Here is a 20,613-nt window from a genome sequence, read left to right on the forward strand (position 1 = left end):
CACCCTGAATCCGGCCAATCACACCACCGAACCCCACTGATTCTGCCGCTCTGGATCAAAATCATCATCTGCTCACTCCATCAAGGTTGCATCCCGGGCACCCTCAAAGTAGGACAGGTTCCCCCATCCTAAAGAAACCCACAGCTGATCTCACAGACCTAAACAACTAACGCCCTATCTCCAATAGCCCTACCCTGGCCAAGCTTTTGGAAAAATGTGTACTCCACCAATTGACAAAACACATTGATCACTTTGACCTTCTTGACAAACACCAATCAGGCTTCAAGCAGGGCACAGCACGGAATCAGCTATGACACATACAATTGACAATGCTTTACAAATACTTGATCAGAATGGTTCTTGCTTACTCATCCTATTAGACCTCTCCTCAGCCTTTGATAGGGTCAAACACAAGAACCTGATAGATCTGCTCAATCACAGAATGGGCCTATCAGGGTCAGTGCTTAACAGGTTTACCTCTTTTCTTCAAAACCGTACTCAAAAATTCAAGGTCTACAACTCCCTCTCCAAATGTGGAGAAGTGTGGCTCACTGGTTAGAGCAGGCAGACCCTGAAGCAGAGGTCAGCCCCGGGACCAGAGTTCAATTCCCGACGCGGCAGGGTCTTGAGCTCAAATGTCCACGGACTCGATAATTCTCGCTTCGGTGCCTGACCTAATCAAGGGGTCACACTCTGCAACTCTGGGCATTAAGCTTGCTTAATCTCCACAACGGCCCCCTGCGGCGGGATGCCTGACTTTCACCTTAGGGATGCCCTGTAGGGGCTATCTCACAGGGAAAAGCCAGGATGGGTTCCCAAGGCAAGCGCTTAGAGACCCCTGGGTGATAAGCGCTATATAAATCCAATATACAATACAATACAATACAATACAATCCTTGCCAGTAACTTTGGGAGTCCCACAAGGGTCTGCATTATCCCCGACATTGTTAAACCCCTTCGCTGCTCATGACGAGCTCAGCTCGTCATGAGGCACGGTTGAGCTGTGCTTATGATGAGCTGAGCTCGTCATGAACAATGGGGTAGTAGGATCTTCAGCCCCCAGCGGGAAAACCCATAGCACCCAAGGTGTTAAATTATTCATGGAACCACTTACTGTTCTGCTGCAGGCATCCAACGTGCAATTTCACATGTATGCAGACGATACACAACTATACCTTAAGATTCACACACCAGAAGACATCAAATTGCTTAACACAACACTTTTGAACACCCAGTTATGGCCAGCTGAGAACCATCTCAAACTAAACACACTGAAAACTGAATTCCTCCTAATAGCTCCTCCGCCAAAATACCCCTCTTACATGACTGGTTCAAACATCTTACGGCATTCAGCGTTCAACCAACCATTGTGGACTCAGCAAAATCATTGGGTATAACTCTGGACTGTAACCTCAACATGCATAAACACATTAGCAACGCAACAAAGGGGGCAAACTTCCAGATAAATACATTGAGGAAGCTGAAACCCTTCTTACAGATCAATGATTTCAAGACGGCAGTTCAAGTGCTAGTTATCCCTAGGGTGGATTATGGAAGTGTCACTCTCTGTGGCCTTCCCAAAGCGACAACAGCACCACTAAGAGCCTCCATCAGTGCTGCAGCAAGACACATCACGGGCTCGAAAAGAAGGTCCCACTTCTCCCCTGACTTGAGGTCCATTAATTGGCTACCATTTGAAGCCAGAATCCACCTGAAAATTGCCTGCATGACTCATAAGGCTATACACCACAATGCACCCAGCTATCGCACTCAGTAATTGACTATCTCTGGCGGTATTGGATCCACAAGAACTGCTGAAAACCTACTATTAAAACCACACCGATTCAACTAGACGAAAACGTATAAACGTTCCTTCTCAGGGATGGCACCCAGGATTTGGAACGCTCTACCCCCAGAAACCAGACGTATCACCTCTACGGCATTTATTTAAAAAAATATATATTTTTATTGATTTTTGTGCACAATATAAAACAAACCATAAACAATCAAGGTATGCAATAAAGCCAGCCAATCGCGTTGGATACATTTCATCGCCATCAGACCATTCCCGAACCTCAAGAATTACATGAGGTGTCTGTCCATCGAGACCCCCTCCCGCCTCACTCTTTGCAGCAGTCAAGTCTCATTCCCTCAAGCCCTCTATTTGTTTAGTGGGAACTGCTGCCTTGCCGTGTCTCAGCTTCACGTTGCCTGTCCATTTACCTGGGTTCGTTGATCTATCTCCCCATCCATACCATAATAGGTTCTCCATTTTCCCCATATTCTTTTGAATTTTTGGGGGCAACCCCTAGCTTTATATGTAACCCTCTCCGCTGCCATGTACAGGTCCATCCCAGTCTTCCACTCCTCTATTTGTGGTCCTTGCGCAGATCCCCACTTCCTAGCGATGTCTCGTTTAGCTACGACCAGGGCCAGGGCTGCAAATATTAAGTGAGGACGGCTTAAATCCACATCACATGGTATGCCCAGGAGGATACATTTTGGGTCTAGTGGTAGGGTCTCGTTCAGTACCTTTCCCATTTCCAACATCACTTTTTCCCAATACACTTGGATAAGGGGGCAGTCCCATACAATGTAAAGTCCCCCTGGTCATGGCCACATCGCAGGCAACACGGGTCGCTCGCTCTACCCATCCTGTGCAATCGGCCTCTATCGTAGTAGATCCTATGTAGGATTTTATATTGTATAAGTCTTAATCTGGACTTGATTGCTACTTCCCGGGGATGCATAAGGGCTGATTCCTAGTCCGTAGTGTCGAAGGGCCCTAGATTACTTTCCCATGTTTCCCTCACTTTTGTCAGTCGGTCTGGGGCATTATTTATCAAAGTTCTGTAGGTGTAGGGCACTGCTTTTTCTTGTAAGTGCTCCTGCAACAGTCGTCCTTCTAGTGGTGCATATTCTTGCAGTGGGGAGGGAAAGGGGCTCTCTGCAGTCCATGCATGTTTCAGTTGTAGGTATCTATAGTTTTGTGTGGCGCGAAGTCCAAAGTCTGTTCGCAGTGTTTGAAAAGCTTTGAAGGATGTGGCAGTCATTACATCTCCCAGAGTGGATATGCCCAGGTTGTCCCACGCTTGAAAGCCTCGTAGTTTATGTATTTCGTGTAGCCATGTGCAATGCCAAAATGTGGTCTGTCTCATGGGTTTGCGGTGCCAACCCATGGTCTTGTTTGCCTTTTGCCACAGTGTAATCGTCGCCTGGGTGGCCGGAGGCAATCCCGCATGTTTCTTTCCCCCATATAGATAATAAAGAGGAGCGTGCGTTCCCATTTTATAGCGTTCTAACCTATAGGTGGGGTGTGTAGCTTCCGCGTGAAGCCAGTCTGATATCGGGGTAAGGTGCTCTGTAGTATGCCTCAATATCTGGGAGCGATATTCCGCCATTATACCGATTGCGGCATAGCGTGGTGAGGGCTATTCTGGGCTGTTTTCCTAACCACAGCAGAGACCTCCGTTCCGCGTTAATCGTGTGGAATACTTGTTGCGCGAGGGGGAAATACTAGTTTTGGAGGGCATACAGGAATTTTGGGAGTTTGATCTTCTTGAACTTGGCCGCTCAACCTAGTATGGTATGGGGAAGTGTCCTCCACCGTTAAGCATCTTCTTTAAAGGCGAGGAGGATGCGGTGTATGTTTTCTTTATAAGACCGTTGCTTGTCCGGGGTTAAATAAATCCCGAAGTACGTAAAACCATGGTTCGCTATCTCCAGAGTGTGGGGCAGGGATGGCCAGTCGTATCCCGCCTTGGGACTGAATATGACCGATTTGTGCCAATTGATGGTGTAACCTGAAGATGTGCCGTATGTGTTCAGTGCCTCAAAGGATGGGGAGAGTAGTTTCAGGGTCGGTAACATACAGGAGTATGTCGTCAGCGTACAGGGACATTTTTTCCTCTGCTGCTGACCATCTAAATCCTCTTATATCAGGATGTTGTCGCACCACACATGCTATTATTTCTATTGTGAGAGCGAATAGGAGCGGGGAGAGTGGGCATCCCTGCCGGGTGCCTCTCTGTATTGGGAATTCTTGGGACAACCGCCCGTTCTCTCTCACTCGCGCCATCAGCGCCGCATACAGCAGGCGCACCCAGCTCCAGTACAATGGACCAAAGCCGAATCGAATTAGAGTAGCCTCAAGAAAAGGCCAATGGACCACATCAAACGCCTTTTCGGCGTCTAGGGAGAGTAGGAGATGGGGTTGCACGCGGGATAGTGCCTTCATCATCCAATTGTGGGTTTGACGCAAGTTCACCCGGATCGCCCTTCCAGGCATAAAACCTTTTGGTCTTTGTCTACCAGGTCAGTAATGACCTGTTTCATGCGTAGGGACAGTACCATTGCTAGGATTTTCGCCTCCATATTTAGGAGGGAAATGGGACGGTAGGAGGCACACTCCATCGGCGGCTTCCCAGCTTTGTGTATAGGAACAATGGTTGCTCTGAGCAAATCAGGCGGGAGGGTCTCCTCTTCCATCGCGCCTTTAAATAGGGATAGCAAATGTGGGGCCAGCAAGTCTGATCCTGAGGATCGTCTTGTACGCTTCCCAGACCACCACCCCTGATTGGACCGAGCCCACGTTTTCAGTGAAATAGACTTTAGTATCTGCGCGAAGGCCATGCCGGAGGTCCTTATTTTGCAGCTCCCATGCTGGAAGGCGCCACTCCCCTCTGGGTCTAACTCTATCATTACCGATACTGACCTCCAGTAGTGAGTGATCTGATAGGCCACGGGCTCGATATTTAGCCCCCCTAATCTGTCCCCGTAGGCCGTGCGTCACGAAAATATAGTCTAATCTAGTATACACCTGATGTGCCCCTGAGTAGTATGAGAAGCGGGTGCTTTGCTCTCCAGGCATCTACCAGGCCTAAGGATTTAGCGAATCGCGCCAAGTGCGTTTCCGTCCCTATCCGTGTGGAGCTCCTGGTCCTGTCAACGTCTGGGTGCATTACATCATTAAAGTCACCACCTATTACTAGGAGGGCCTTCGGGGTTTCAAGCAGTATGTCGGTGACTCCCGTTAAGGTCCTGGCCTGTATCTGAGGGGGGGGGGGGGTGGGGGGAGGGGGGCATACACAGATATGATTGTGTATTCGGCCCTACCCCATCATCCATTGACTCCCACATATGTGCCCTGTTCGTCTATCCATGTACGGTGAACCTGGAAGGGGGGGATCGGTTTATTAGTATAGCTACTCCCCGGGACCCCGTTGTGTATCCCGCATGTGCTAGTACAGTATAAGGATTACTCCCCAGGAAACCACACCTAGTCCCCCGCAGATGTGTCTCCTGTAGGAGCACTATATATGGGAGACTGTGTAGTGGGCTACGGAGTGTTGCCTATCAAGTGATACCGATGGGGTCATTCGTATTCTGGTGTGCTACCATTGACAGTCTTCTGGCAACCCATGCATATCCAGCTATTAATATGGCATTACCTTGTGGAAACCTATAAAACATTTCAACATATCCAAACAAACGAACCACAACCGTCCCCGAGCCCCTCCCTGGCCCACCCCCCCCTCCGCTTGGACTCTGGCGCCAGATGGTGTCGGTCCCTCGCAGTGGTGGGTGTGGCCTGTCGCCCACCCATGTTCGTTACCCTTCGCACTACAGTGTCAACAGGACCTCTGCCATGCATCCCACAACTTTGAAAACTAGGTCCCGTAGAGCGGGAAGCAGTTCAATAGTGGTCGGATAGCCGACAAGAGTGTAGGAAAGACGGGCCAGGCAGTATCAGTGCCATCCAGGCTGTGTTCTGGAATCACGAATGTGAGTCTGGTAGTTCAGCTTGCGAGTGTTCCATGTTATTGTCCTGTTCCATTGCGGCAATCTCCGTTACCAGAGGGTGAGTTGAGGTCGTGCTTTGATCGTCATCCTCTACAATCCTTTCATCCTCTGATGTGCTCCTGTGCAGCTCTATGTCCGCGTTGCTGTCTGGGTCCGTGGGAAGCGGCAGAGTGTGGGAGCGCAATCCAGGCTGCAGATTCAGTAGTTGGTCGTCAGCAGGTACCAGGGCGTTAGCGCGCTGTGACTGACCGGGGGTGGGCGTATTCCTCCAATGTCCTGTGGAGTCCCGTGGTCGCAGATCCTGCCCTGTTCCGCCCCTAGTTGCCTCGGTGGAAGACCCAGGGGGGCCTTCCGTCGTCTTTGTTCCTCAGCCCGCTTGAAGAGTGGACGCTCCTCGAGCCATTCCGCCTTGCCCTGTTTTCGGCATCATCCACCCTCCATTGTAGGTCTTTAGTGGTGGCCTGGAGTGTCGTAAGGTCGCCCCGTATGTCTCGCAGTCCATCCTCTGCCTCGCTTATTCTCGTCTCTGTTTCAGTTACCCTAGCAGCCATGTTCCGCATGTCCTGGTGCAGGAGCGAGACCTCCGTGCTTACCTCCCCTATTTTCCCCTCTAAGGCCTGTCGTGAGTCCCTTATGGCTAGCAGGAGAGTCTCCATATCCCCGCTTCGCATCTGGGTGTCCGGGGCCGGTGGTTGGTGTTGCGTGGTGAATTTGTCCATTTTGGCCTGCCGGGGTGGTCTAGGTGTTCAATTTCTTGTCATTGCGAGTGGACCGGTTGCTACAGGCAGTCCCAGGTACCATTGGTCAGGGGCCCGCCACTTGGTACCAGGGCCCCAGCGTCGGGTAAGTGGTTCCTTGGATTCACCCCCCCCAGCGAACAAGCCCTCAGCTCAGGGGTAGGGTATAGTTTATGCAATGGAGGTCAGCGTTGCAGCGGCTCTCCCAGGGGGTCAGGCCCCGGGCATCCGGTGCATTCCTCCCTCTTCACGGTTTGTCCTCCAAGTTGGGTAGAGGGGGAGCAGAAGCCTCCAGATCCAGGAGGAGCGCGGGGGCCCCGGGAGGCATGTGGGCAAGTGCAGGCCTGCGCACAGTCAATACAGGGCCTCACTTCTGGGCCTCAGTCCTACCCGCTCCGGCCTCGGAGGGGAGTGGCAGTCTGTGGTGCAGGCTGCTTCCTGGGCCTCTGCTTCTGTCCCCAGGAGTGAGAGTCGGGCGCCTGATTCCGGTCGGCGTGTCCCGGCAGTCGCTGGGTGGTCTGCCGAGTTTCCCCTCGAGTCACGGGCTCTCTTGATTATGCAAGCCCGCATAGGGCATCCGCGCCTCCCAGGTTCCTCCGCCACCTCTCCGGTTGCTTCACTCACCGCCAGTAGCTAAGCCGTTTTGGATCGCCAGTCAGGCCTGCTCCAGGACCCTCTCCAGCAGCCGGTCCGGTGGGCTTCCGTAGGATAATGGTCCCTCCAGACAGCCCCCGCCCGCCGCCGCTCCGGCTTCTCTCGGGCCGATCTTCGCAGGTGCAGCCGGGTCAGCTCACCGATACCGCCAGGGGCCCTCGTTCTCCCTGTCGCATCTGGCCCTTTGCAGTGTCGCGGCAGCTCGGGCGGTGATGTAGTCCTGCCACCGCTTGTCTCCCGTTCCGTCCTCAGAGACCCAGCGAGGCCAATCACTCCAGGGCTCAGGCGGAGATGGCAGCTGCCATTTTGAGGCTTCCGCACTCGCCTGTCTCGCTGCCGTTTCAGTCACCAAAGACAGATCGCGGCACTTTCCCCGCAGATCTGTCACAGCCAGGGGGTTCCGGACGTCAGATGCGACGTTTTGGGGTCAGTATACAGCCTTTATGGCCCAGGATTATTTCAGGATCAATGACGCTCGCCGGAGCTGATGTTGGGCACGTCTTACCCGGTCATGCTCTTGATTGTAAAGCGCTCTGATACCCTCAAGGGTCTTGTTCGCGCTCTATAAAACTTTCTAAATAAATAAATCTTTATTACTCCTTCGTTTTCTGAATGAAAAGAAAATCAGTTCTTTGCCAGCTTAAGCTCTCCCACTAGAATGGGCAAGTAGGCCCTAAAATGGCTTGCCCTAATAAAATTCCACTCGCCATTGTGAATGGGCGAGTAGTTTTTTCGAGGCCTGGAGGTTAATTGCGTACTATGTTCGCCATTAGATTGCAGTGGCACATGTTCTAAAAGATTAAATGGGGACATCTCTGCTGGTTGCCTTTGTCCTTGTCCTTGTCCTATGGACGCCATCCTACATGTCTTATCCCAGGGTTTCAACCCCAGTCATGTCCAAATGTATTTGTTGCGATGGCAGTCACCCGGTAACCAGGGAAACTTGGCTCAGTCTATGTAGCTCATAGCTACAAATAAGTTGTACAGTTTCTGACCAGTCTGTCCTATGATTGCCTGGTAATATGAGAAACCAAGCATTTGCAATGCAATAGTTCTCGCAATTGGGAGATTTTAAGCTATTGGCATTGTAACTGATAATGCCTTTTATTTATGTATTTTTTAAAGCAACACCTATATAAAAGGCATTGACACTAGGTTGTAAAGAATCCCTGGATAATCTTCAGCTTTTCTCTTACTTGCTGTTTTGTAAAAGCTATGCATCCAAGGAGTCCGGGAAATGTATTTCATCTCAACTAGTACCTTTGGCATTTATTTCCACACGTTAAATATCTACCCATGACTACTACATCTACCATGAGAGCGTTGTCCAAAGAAGTCAGAGGCATGTTAAAATGATGTTTGATATTTATGAAAATGTTGTCATTGTTTTTTTTGTGAAAGGAGTGCCTAACATACAATACTGAAAACGCACATCAGTACACCTGTATGTTCGATGTAAACACATGTAGAATTTACACCGTCAGTGACCTGGCCAAAGAGGGTATGAAAGGGATGATCCGCAAATACGTTTTGGCCCAGATACCCCAAAATCCTTAAGATGTCCCTACCCCGTGCATTTATTCATCCACTCTCCAAACAATTGACTTAATCTGGCATCCACCTGTTCACCTATGCCAAACTGGCCAATCAATGAAGAAGCACTTCCTCTTTTGAAAAGCCTGACCTATTAGCTTTGACATATATAGCAAAATCAAGGGGTTTACCCAAATTATCCTCCTATACCTGGGTATAGAACAACATCATATACAGGAAAATAGGTACAGAAGAATCAATATCTTATTCTTATTTAATCCTAAGGGAACATTTAATTACCCTATCTGTAGTGCAAAATTCTATAGGAATACATTGAAAATATCAATTCAAAACACACGTGCTATGGGACCAATCTTTGAAAATAAATCATTATGAAAATTGTAAACACAAAAAGAAAACACACAAAAGTACATGTATATAAACATATACAGCACCAACAATTGTAAACTGAAATCGAACTATAACAAATCTACCTTGCCAATACCCACATTTTTGCAAATGGTAAGTGTTCACGCACTTAATCTGGGTGATACACTCTGAGGTAGTCTTCTAAGCACATGAGGTATAACCCCTCTATACCCATTGCTCCTAGTGTGCTTTAACAACGAAGTTACAATTTTCGTTTGTATAAAGACTCCTCTTATAAAAAACTGACACCGTTTCAGCCTTCAATTTCTTCTTGGCCTCCTCTGGACAAGGACAATGGAACCAGCGTGTCAAATGTCGTGTGTTGATAGTGGTTTATGCAACCATATTCCATAAAAGGACACTCCCTTAATCGAAAAACTAAGAGTTGAGCCTCAACCCGAGGTACAATCGCCTCTCTCACTTGTAAAGGATATCTGATCCTAATGGGCCCTCGTATGCCTCGTCCGGACACTTTCGCTTACTACAAGGTTTCCTGTTTCCAAACTAATTCCATCGATCCTCCTCGGGATGTGTCACCAAAATAATAATTAATTTTCAAAGATCGGCCCTATGGCACGTGTGTTTTGAATTGGGAAGAGACTGCAGAGGAATTGGTAAAAACCCTTAAACATGTTTGCAAGTGTGTAAAGACTCGGAGGGCATTGCAGCTCTGGAACTATGGCTTCATGCGTTGTTCCAGACCCTGTATGTAGACTTGCAGAAAGTTTGAAAAATCCGTCTTGCTTGAATCTAAACCGTGATATATGAGGAGCCCTAATATATTATGGGAGACTTTTGACAGCGCCCGATTATAAGAATGGCACTATCTTTTGTGGTCTCACTGCTTCTCAAAAGTGACAAGTTCACAGGCTGTCTATTTCTGAAGGATCCCGTCCTTTGAACAAGGATCTATTTTAAAAATTATTTTTTTGTGGGTGACAACACTATTCCAATACCCTGGCCCTTTTCCAAACTGCGTGACCTCTCTGTTTCTAAGTGGTCTTTCCTCAGCTGTCCTGTTAAATACTTATCTCCACACCTTCTGCAGCCATGTTCATTGGACTACGGACTCTACTAAGAACTAGAATTTGGCATTGAGAACTGTTTGATGTTGGCTGTATCCCTGCCTAGTTTGGGTACATTGGAGACCTCTTCTTTATCTGATATTTCCATTGTATGTCATAAGGATTATATCCTGGATGACCCAACCTCCCCCCAGCGCAGCTTCCGAGTATAGTAGGACCATAAAAATCGCTCTAGGACCTTGGTGCGACTGCAAAAATTCTTAGCTTAATTAGTTATTTATCATGCAAGTGTGTCGCAATATGTCTTTGCAAAATATACTTTGGGACAGGAGGTCACAAGTGCTAGATAATTTAGTGGGTTTACATATGTTTGCTGAGTTTAGGTCGAGCCTGGGCAGCGCATGTGCTGCTCTGTGAGGCATGCTATTTTCATATATGGTCTTGAAGCTCTGCCCATTTTCCCACCAATCTTTTCAATTGGCTCCTGTTACTGTCCTTTCCAAATCGTTGCTTTTGATTCATGAATAGGCTTAGTAGTCCCTCCTTTGTACCGTCTTGCCCGCAATTGTAACCTCACATGAGGATTGTACTTTTTACTTGTGTTGTTACACAAGCTGTTGTATCTACAGCCTGTAAGCACTATTTTCTTTAATCTAGCTGCTGTTGCAGGCATGACAGGCTCTCCCTAACCTACCCTGCTTTAATGACAACACGACACCTGATCATGGATGCACTGTTTTATCTTTAAAAAAAGATCCCTGCACGTGCTATGCTGCTCAACAAATGCTTTTTGTTGTTGTTGTAAAATTGCCCCATACCGCGCTTTCACTTCAATAGATAGAATCCTAACAGAGGTTCAAGTACAACATTACACAAACAACTAACTAAATTAATCAAACAAAAAGAAAAAAATTTGACTGCAAAAACAATAACACAAAAAGAACAGATGACACCCCTATATCAAGTATATCAAATTTAATTTAGTAAGATCATTGTATACAATCACAAAAGTGGTGCTCACAAGGTTACACACAAAACTCATTGAAAAGAAAATTCAGTGTACACAAAAACAGTTGCTGTAGAGAAATTATACTATGAAGCTGTTATAACATAATACAGACACCAAAAGTAGCAGAAAGTGCTTCCTCTTCAATGGAAGCTACAGAAGGTCGTCAACGGCGTTTCAACCATGCTAATTAATATGGTCATCATCCGGACAGACAACCTTTTTATAACGGAGCATCCAACAGTAAGATTTGTTCAAGACCTCAAGATATGTCAATCGCATACAGCAGTAAATTATGTCAGTCGTTTTTCTAGACAAATAATAAGACCAGAATACTTGGGCCACCAATATATTATCGCAAAGGGACTATGAACAATCCGCATCCCTCAATCAAAACTCTAGTCACGACTCAACAAATTGCCCGACAAGAGGAGATAATTCAACTCTTACCAGACGCTACGGGTATGCACACATATTGGAAGCCGTGCCATCTAAAGAAAGGGGAGTGGCTATCATTAAAGTGAAGGCACAGCATGTGGGCGCTTTTACAAACACGCTTTTGTAGTGCAATAGGTCTTGTATTTGCTAGAGTTTAAGCTATTGGCATTGTAAATGAGTGTCTTTTATTTCTGTTTTAAAAAACAAAATATAAATAAAATGCATTGTCGTTTACAATTCCAATAGCTGAAACTCTCTTAAATGCAAGACTTTTTGTATTGCCAATGTTTGTTTCTTACAATGATCTGTTTACAGTGGTTGCTTTTTTATTTCAAGGTGTAAGCCCTACATACCACCTCTCTCCCAAGTTTGTGCTCCACCTGTTCCATTTTTCTTATTAGGTCACGCCTGAAACTTCGTTCATATCTCAGTTGCAATGTTGACTCTTCCATCTCTTCTCTCCCTGTGAGGCTACCAGGAGACACATGATAATAATGTGTGCCACCTACAAAGGTGGGAAAGCCAGGGCTCCAGACTGTTTTGGAAGCCCATGCTCCTACTTGAAACTGTTTGGTGGCTGTCTTTATTCCAAAAACCTTATGATGTTGCCTTTTAGATTAAACAAGATTTTTTTTTTTTTTTGAAAACCTTTATTCGAAAAAGTAAGGAGATATATGCGCAGGCCCACAACCATCATGGCCTGCCGCAAAGACAGTCAATAAAAACAGGAGAAATTTTGGCCAATCAGCAATCAGGATATGCTAAGGTACACAAGACGCGGTTCTGAGGCTCGCAACACAGGATATGAGGTTTTCATTTTTAAATTTTTTGAAGAAGAGTAGGGGCTGAACAACAAGGACATAACACCTTACATGAGAGATACACATAAGAGACAAGGGGGACGTACCCCAATTGCAGTCTGAGATAGGCTATGACTATAGCAACTATATAATCTAGGCAGCCGCGGCGGTAATACTAAACAATAGGCAATATTACAGTAAACAACGTTCCTAAATATCACCCCTGAGAGCCCACCCCCAAGACCGAGAAACAGAGGCTTGTGGAGATGCCGGAAAAAGAAATAAGGTGCAAGACCAAGAGACAGCCAACCCTACTAAAGAGGAAAGAACCCTCCCAAAGCCGGAAAAGAGCGATAGGGACCATAGAACAAAACAAACTAAAATAACAAACCCCGCACCCGCCACCCTGCACCCCTTTAATGGCTACGGCCTTACCCACTAACAGCGTGCCTGTCGCCCCGGAACTGCCCCACAGAAGGGAAAAAGTACAAGAAGTGGAGGAGGAGAGAAACAAACACACCCCGGGACACCCGGTACCCCCCACCGGCAGTGACCCCCCCCCCCCGCCCAAGGCATATTCATCATCAATCAAAAAGCAACAGTCGGTATTATCACGGGGAGGGCAGTCACCAATAAACCCCTCCCCACCCCACCCCTGGCCCGGTGAGATACTCGGTGCAGTCCTGGCAAAAATGAACTAAGCAATCGCAGGAAAGTAGAAGTCAACCCTGCAGGTCTCACGAGGAGATCTATTGCCAAAGTCATAATAAATGCAATTCAAGGGAGCGTCTCAGGTGGTCCGAAGCAGTGGCGAGGAGCATGAACAAACCAAAGTCAAAGTCAGCCCTGACCAGTGCGAATCCGTACCGAAGCACATTCCGACCAAGCCACATCCGTCCAGAAGCAGACAAAGCGTCCATGGCAATCCAAAGCATTGAAGGTGGAACAGAGTCCGGACACAAAATGGCGGCCTCCGTTAAACAGACGGGCCGAAACAAAGAAAAATGGCAAACCCCATCGACAGGACCCCGAGGCTCGGCATTGACGAACAGGACCTCCAGCGACGATACACCATCGGATAGGAAACGTGAAGGGAAGACCAGGCACTGTAGCAGATGAAGGAGAAGTGAGGCCGACTCCCCTAGGAGCGACGGCGGGCTGACGCTCGGGCACCTTGAGATGGCGGGTCAAATCGTTCGACTGGACCACAAACTGTTGTTCGGGTGTTGCAGCGTCAGCCGCCGGTCGCGAGCAGACATCATCCAACTTTGCCGCCAGGGAGACACAAGCGACGGTGAAATGCAAGCGGAGCGCCCCAATCGCTGCCATGACGGAGCTCAATGAATGTGCGCTATCCATCCCCTCCATCCCGGGGCCCAAGGGACGGAGAGGGACACAATCTCCAGCCCACATCGCCGGGCTCCGGGCACACATTTAGCGATCTCAACAACGGGGGCGCCCCGAACTGGCACACTCAACACAGTCACCGGCCGTGGGCGCAGCCCGCCGCCCCCGGACTGGGGAACGGGGGTCAGGCACACAGCCCGCCAGCCACAGTGCAGGAGGATCACAGCACGTCACAATGTTTCTTCTCCGGCACCATCCATCAACGAGGTCACACGTCGAAGGCAGAAATAATTATTCAAATCTGGAAGACCGGCCTCAGTCGCGGTCCCACAGCCGATGTTGATCAGTTCCCGCTTGGACCGTTCAGAAATCAAGGTCCCGGCGTCAGCCCGGGAGTAGGCCGAAAATGGATCACGACATAACTTTGTCGCTGAATAAGGTAGGAAGTCCGGGACATCACCGTTGGCATCAGGTAACCTTCATACACCCGGGCACAGGGCGTGGGTAGAGGATAAACAACAGGATAGACGAGCTGCCGGCGGAGGTCGGCGGAGCCGGGAGCTTATGCGGCCATCTTGGTTCGCGGCGTAGCTCCTCCAAGATTTTTTTTTTTGTTTGTTTTTTACCTCATCGTCTTTGATTGGAATTAGTAGCATATCAATATTGCCACTACATCATAAATCACTCGAAATTATGGTATTATGATGTGAATATATGCTAACATGGGAATAAATGGCAAAAAGAGGAAACGCCCGAGAGCGTCCCTTCTCCCCCTCCCCCCCACCCTTAAAGTTACTTCATGTTAAACCTAGAAAATGCAGTCTAGCAGAGGTAGCTGAAAATCTGTTATGGCAGGTACAGTCGATCAGTTTCATAATGGACTGAGCTCTAAACAACTGCCTTTTTCCTGCCCGTTCTCACTTTATCGCAACTGTTGTAAAAACTATTGATTTCCATTGAGGACATTTGGTGAGATCTTGTATGTTTTTGAAAATGCCCAATGCATAATTGTGGGTAGCACAACGCACTACTTTAATGTAATAAAAAGACTAACCACAAAAGTAGGTATGTAAGACCTTGTCACAAAAAGATGAGTGTTTTGAGCCAAATATGGAGTTTGGTTAGAAAATGCACACACTGTCCTAAATTGGGTAAGATTTTAATTAGTTCTTTAATACTTTGAGAAAAATGGCACCTTCTGATTTTCATTTGATTTTCACAATGAGAAGTAAGCTAGAGTGGGAGGATGCTTGGTGTGGAATGTGCTCCTCAAAATTAAGCATAGTTGATTATAAATGGATGGAGCAATTGTGAGTTTAGTCTTTAAGTTTTGTAATCTATGCATTACATTTGGTTTTATTTTTTAATTTGTAAAATATAAAACATTTGTAGTGGTGGTTACAATTTGTCATTTAGCAATTTTGGTACTGGTTTCATTAGTAGGTCAAGCTACATTCTTGATAACCATTGACCGCTTTGAGCCACCCTTGCGCTGCTTTGCACTGGATGTCGGAGTAAAGGGCATGCAAACCTAAAAAAACAAAAATGAGAAATGTGTATCTTTGCATTTCCTTAGTGTCCTGGAATTGTATTTGCAACAATTGACCTCAAACAGTTCTGCATTGTAGCTAATTGCAGGTATCTGCTGTTTTAATAATAGAAGATCTCCCTAGGAACTACTAAAAGTGAAATACGACTCAGTGTACAGTATAGAATTTCCACAGCATTATTTGTATGCAATTGTTTCTAGTGGACCTAAAATCTAACCAGGTTAAGCTTCTCATCGGCTAGGGTTAAACAACAATGAATTCTATTTTTAACCTCCTTTCCATCTCTCCTGCCCTCTTGTCACGTTATGGCATCCTTGGGGTGGCATGAAGTGTCATGAGAAACTCTCATAACCCACTGTGTTCAAAGCATTGTTATAGCGGGTATGCTCATAACAAAAATGTAACCATTTCTGGGATGCTAACCAAATTCTTTTCTCTTCTTAGGAAAGTGAAGATGGTATTGAGGGAGATGGTGAGTATGGCAATTTTATTTTTCGTTGTTTTTTTAAGCTCCTAGAAAATCTTCTTTATACACTGATGCAAGGATATTTTAAGACCACATAACACTTGATGTGGTCCTTATACAATTCTTAAAACATGACCTCCCAAATCAATAATATGGAGAGATCTTTTTGAGTTTACCAAAAAGTTTAATTTCTATAAAATATCCGAACTCTGGTGAATTAAGTTCCCACAGTTAACTGTGCTATCCTCCAACTTTGACGTGATGGATCTCTAGATATGTGGCTACTTGTTTTAACAGACTCCTTATAATCTAGAGTTTCCTTTTCCCTTTTTAGGTCTCGCCTAGCGTACGCAGCACATGCGCTGCTTCGCCTTGGCTACACTATTGTCGTCGATTTGGTGCGCAAAGGGAGCCAACCCATGTGCGCGCATAGACATGCGCTGTGCACGTGGATGGCGTCTCCTCTCTGCCTCACACGCTCTCACCGTGCGCTCACACGCTCCCACCGCTGCATAGGAATGGTCAGAACAAAACCGAAACCAAAATCCATCAGTCAGGGAAGGTGGGGTTTTCACGTGGTCACAATAAAAGGAACTTCCCCCTTCTTAACTCTGAGTAAGATCTTTGGTGCACCACTACATAATACAATTCCATAGCTGCCCCAGGGTGCACCAGTCACGTGATTCACCTTATGTCCAAACCTTGCCTTGGCAGCATGATGAGAGCCTGCCTCACGATAAGACATTGAACAGCATTGGCAAAAGGAATTATTCTACTGAGTGGTTTGGACTTGCCGTCCAGCAGTATCGCGATGTACAAGGCTTCCAGTCCTGAAAGCAACCTCATGCCCTGGCCAATGTTTCTATGTGTTATCACTCTCTAAGCGCCATCAGAGGAATATTCCTTCTAAATACATTTCCCCGAAATTATATGCTCATGTGATTAGGTCAGTCACTGTGACCTTGAGAAAAACAGACCCTTATTTGAAACTGATATGGGGTTGGGAGATGATTCCTCCTGAACGATTTAGAACATCAAAATGAAAGATGTACCGTAAAGCATAATTTTCGTACCACAGCTTTGAAAAAATGTAGGTTCTGATGGCAGTTTAAGACTCAAAAAGTTAATGGAACTATCTAGTGCCTAGAGACCCAACTATTGCACGCATTTTTATTCCACGGTAGCAAAAAAGATATTCCTTCATCCATCCATCAAAACCTTGTTTACTCAGTATAACCCGTTTCAGTAAAGTGTATGTGCTTTCTTATAGTTTTATGCTCAAAAGTTGAAAAATTAATTTCTTTTCACTCTGCATAAAACAATATATAGTATTTGGCACTTGTCTCAGAATGGCAGTTGCAAAACAGATGAATAAAAGGCATTGTCATTCACAATGACAACAGCTTAAACTCTCGCAAATGTGAGACCTATTGCATTGCAAATGCTTGTTTCATTTTTTGTGTGTTGAAATTGTTACTACTGGTACAAGAGTTTTTTTTTCTCTCCACCCTTTTCCTTCCACAGAATCTCTTTCTGGTGCAGTTTATTTGATCACTCTAATTCCTTTAAAAACCTGTAGTCACCATTTCAAAAGATGTGCTTTTCGAGGAAAGGTATTCTTTTCTCAAATATGTAGTAACCGGCTAGTGTTTCGGTGCTCCCACCCTTGTATATCCAAGCCCTGGGCATGCCCAATGTAGATTGTGGGGTGCTTGATCCATGCACTAAGTACTGGATGACTACAGTCTGCGTAACTTATTTTAATTTAGAATTTTTTTTTTTTTTTTTACTATCATGAAAATGAGGAATTATTCCTGCGAAAGAGCCTAGTTTAAATATGGAGCGCAAGAAGGTTGTCTTCACCGGAACACTTACAAGAGCAGCAAATTTGTTAACAATTTTGTGCCATTATAACGGAACCATTGTGGCAAGAAATTCTACCTGAATAGATGTATTTAGGTTACTGATTTAGTGTTTGAAGACAGTTGGCATTGGCCAATTAAAAGCGCTTTTTTCCCCCCTAACTTTCATCCATGCTGCACAGATGCCGCGCTGCTGTAGAACGTGGCTAAAAGAAATTGACAAAGCCCTACCGTATGTGAGACCTATTGCCCTTGCCAATGCTTGTTTTTAAGCATTCTTGGTAACTCAGTTGGGACAGCAGAAAAGTTTATTTTTCAGTATCCCATCTGTATCCACTCAGTCATCCTGTTTACAAACAGAGGCCAGAACACTTGCAAAAATCTCTGAAGCGACCTGGAGAAAGCCTATTTGGGTATCCGTGGCTACGGTTAATAGAAAGCTCCTTAATACTTATGAACTACAGGCGTTTGGGATCACAGCTAGATCATGGATGGTAGTTGCGTTATATAGAGGAGAGGTGTGGCAGAGCGGCCAACTGCGGAGCTCACTGTTCGGTCGCCGGTGACACTTCAGCTTACGCAGTAGCTCACTTGATCTCCCCCAACAGCCCCCAGCGCCTTGAGACCTTAAGGGTGATTAGTACGCACTTCACAAATACCGGATTCATTTATTTGTCGTTGGTGTGGGTCTTAGTTTTAGGTGGTCTGTTTACATAAAAGTAATGGGCTGATTGGACAGTGAAGTTAAGTGTTAACTTACCTGTCACATTGAATGAGATTCTAACCCCTTCTGTCTTCTGGAGTAAATCTTGACTTGCTGCTTGATTGTAGATACAGTAGTAGCCTTTCCACCTTCTAGAAGAGTGCATAAAAAACAGTTTTTTCTTTGACTGAGCAATTCACATTTTTTCATGAGAACACTAGCCATGCAGCTTCACTGTGCAAGTCTTCCCTGTTGCTTCAGGATTTCATATTAATCAGAGATCACTTATAAGTGCTTTTTAAAAACCTACATTCTGAACAGTAGTCTTGTGGGGACACACAAAGTGAATTGTAGAAATGGTTTGTGCTGGGCTAGTATGTTTTCAGACATGCTATTCTAAGGCGGATAATCTTGTCTACATTTCCCTTCATGAAAAAATAGCTTTAACCTTACATTTTTCATAGTATCTTAAAAACTGTATGCCCTTTCTTAACATATTGTGCAAATCCATCTGTGTGTTTTTCTGTGATTAACTGAATATTAATGTATGGATTGTTTACTAAGCGGGTACAGCATCGCTAAGACACCAGTTTAAGTAGAGTGCGTAATTAATGCATAGATAACTGACTTGCTGCTTGAAATTTTTTCGATGCCATCTTTAAATTCTGCTAGTGAAGGAAAGGTTACAGTTAAACTTTCTCCTCGACAGGATACGTGAGGCTCCTTGACTTGCCGGGTGATGGGCAGTTTGGATGCTACAAATTATTGTAGCACGGTCCGTGAACCAATAGGGTTCTTTCTTTGTTAGAAAGTGTCATTCTGACAATCTCGAAGACTCCAATGTATTGTCACTTTGGTAAAGAAGTATGCGTGAAAACAATACAGGATCTTGCCTGAGTTCAGAAAAGACGCCGGCAGCATAATCAGTTGAAGGGGGTATCCATGTCAAACTGAAAGTTAGGTAATTTTAATTTAACAATTTTCCCGATATGTGGCTACTCTATATGCTTATATGTTTTGTAGTGATTTGTGTATACTCTGTTAAATTTCTCTCTTGTGACTTCTATTGCAGCTGTCCTATCAGATTATGAAAGCGCTGGGGAAGAATCTGAAGTGAGTGCATTTTAATTGTTCAACATGGGATGGACATAGTGCATTTTGAAATGACTGTTTAGTAACTCAATTGGCTACGTCTGGCAGCCATTAGAGTAACAGTTGACGTGTTGTCAGAGTAATTCATTGCATAAGCAAGATAAAGTGGCTCTGTCTGATGCAAGTTACAGTGAGGTTTAATGAGGTCATGTGAGGTTAACCACACCCATTTGCACATATCTTGTATTGCTTGGGTAAATGGAAATGGCATTCCTAGTGTTTAAGGGCTCCACTTAAACTTGCGTTCCATAGCAAATGTATTTGTTGATCCACCTGCTTGCCCATACTCCTTTAACTACAGAAAGATTGGATAGTCAATCCTTCCCTTAAGTCCATTAGCTTGAAGGAATGATTACTGAACAGATGACTTCCAGCATTTGGGCCCCACTGTGCAGAAACTGAGAAGTAGATAGAATCCACCGTACGTCCATCTCGTCTGCCACATCCATCTCGTCTGCTCCAAAGTATAAATATCTAGGGTATAGTTAACAGAATCTCCCCAAGACTCAGTGTAGGAAGGTACATCCTGACTATGGTTGCCCCCAACTTTTTGCCCTGTGTTTTAGCTGGTTTTGGACATAGTCGACCTGGGACCCTGCCAATCAGGACCCCAGGCCTACTGCTCTCTCTTTAAAATGGATTCCATGTACCCTAGGTACATTTCCAATTGGTACTGGGCCACCTTATCAGACCCTGTAACTCAGGGCATAGGTGTACCCAGGGCTGCCAGGGGCTGCAGCATGTATTATGCCACCCCTGGCTGGCCTCCTAAATTTGACACAACTGGCTGCATGACAGCTGGGGCAAAGTCGTGTAATCACCCTTTGCTGTAGGTGTAGTATACCTATACCTAACCCTAAAATGGACACACAGATTCCTATCAGTCACTCCTATGGCAGGCCTTGACAATCCTGAAGGCAGAGTGCTTGGAATCGTGTGAGATGGTGCTCTGGCATGAGCTGAGCCTGTCTGCAGCTTGCGGAACCAAGTCCTAATAGCTGTTCCATGATATCGCATACCATATACTCTTAAGTGCATTATAATCCTCGCGGTTAAATGCTAACTTTGGTATTGCTTTATCAAAACATGTCGAGTAAGGTGTCATACGA

The 20,613-nt window shown here is 45.9% G+C and overlaps 1 protein-coding gene across 1 annotated transcript in view; it reads left to right on the forward strand.

Moving 5' to 3' along the window:
• Positions 1–20,613, forward strand: part of CASC3 (CASC3 exon junction complex subunit) — a 300,787-nt gene that overhangs the window by 11,617 nt on the left and 268,557 nt on the right. The window contains exons 2-3 of the mRNA XM_086924376.1: positions 15,766–15,793; positions 19,425–19,465. Of these exons, the coding sequence (XP_086780502.1) occupies positions 15,766–15,793; positions 19,425–19,465 (69 nt within the window). The remainder of the gene's footprint in view (positions 1–15,765; positions 15,794–19,424; positions 19,466–20,613) is intronic.

Source organism: Lissotriton vulgaris, chromosome 5 (genome assembly GCF_964263255.1).
Source record: "Lissotriton vulgaris chromosome 5, aLisVul1.2, whole genome shotgun sequence".
Taxonomy (NCBI): domain Eukaryota; kingdom Metazoa; phylum Chordata; class Amphibia; order Caudata; family Salamandridae; genus Lissotriton; species Lissotriton vulgaris.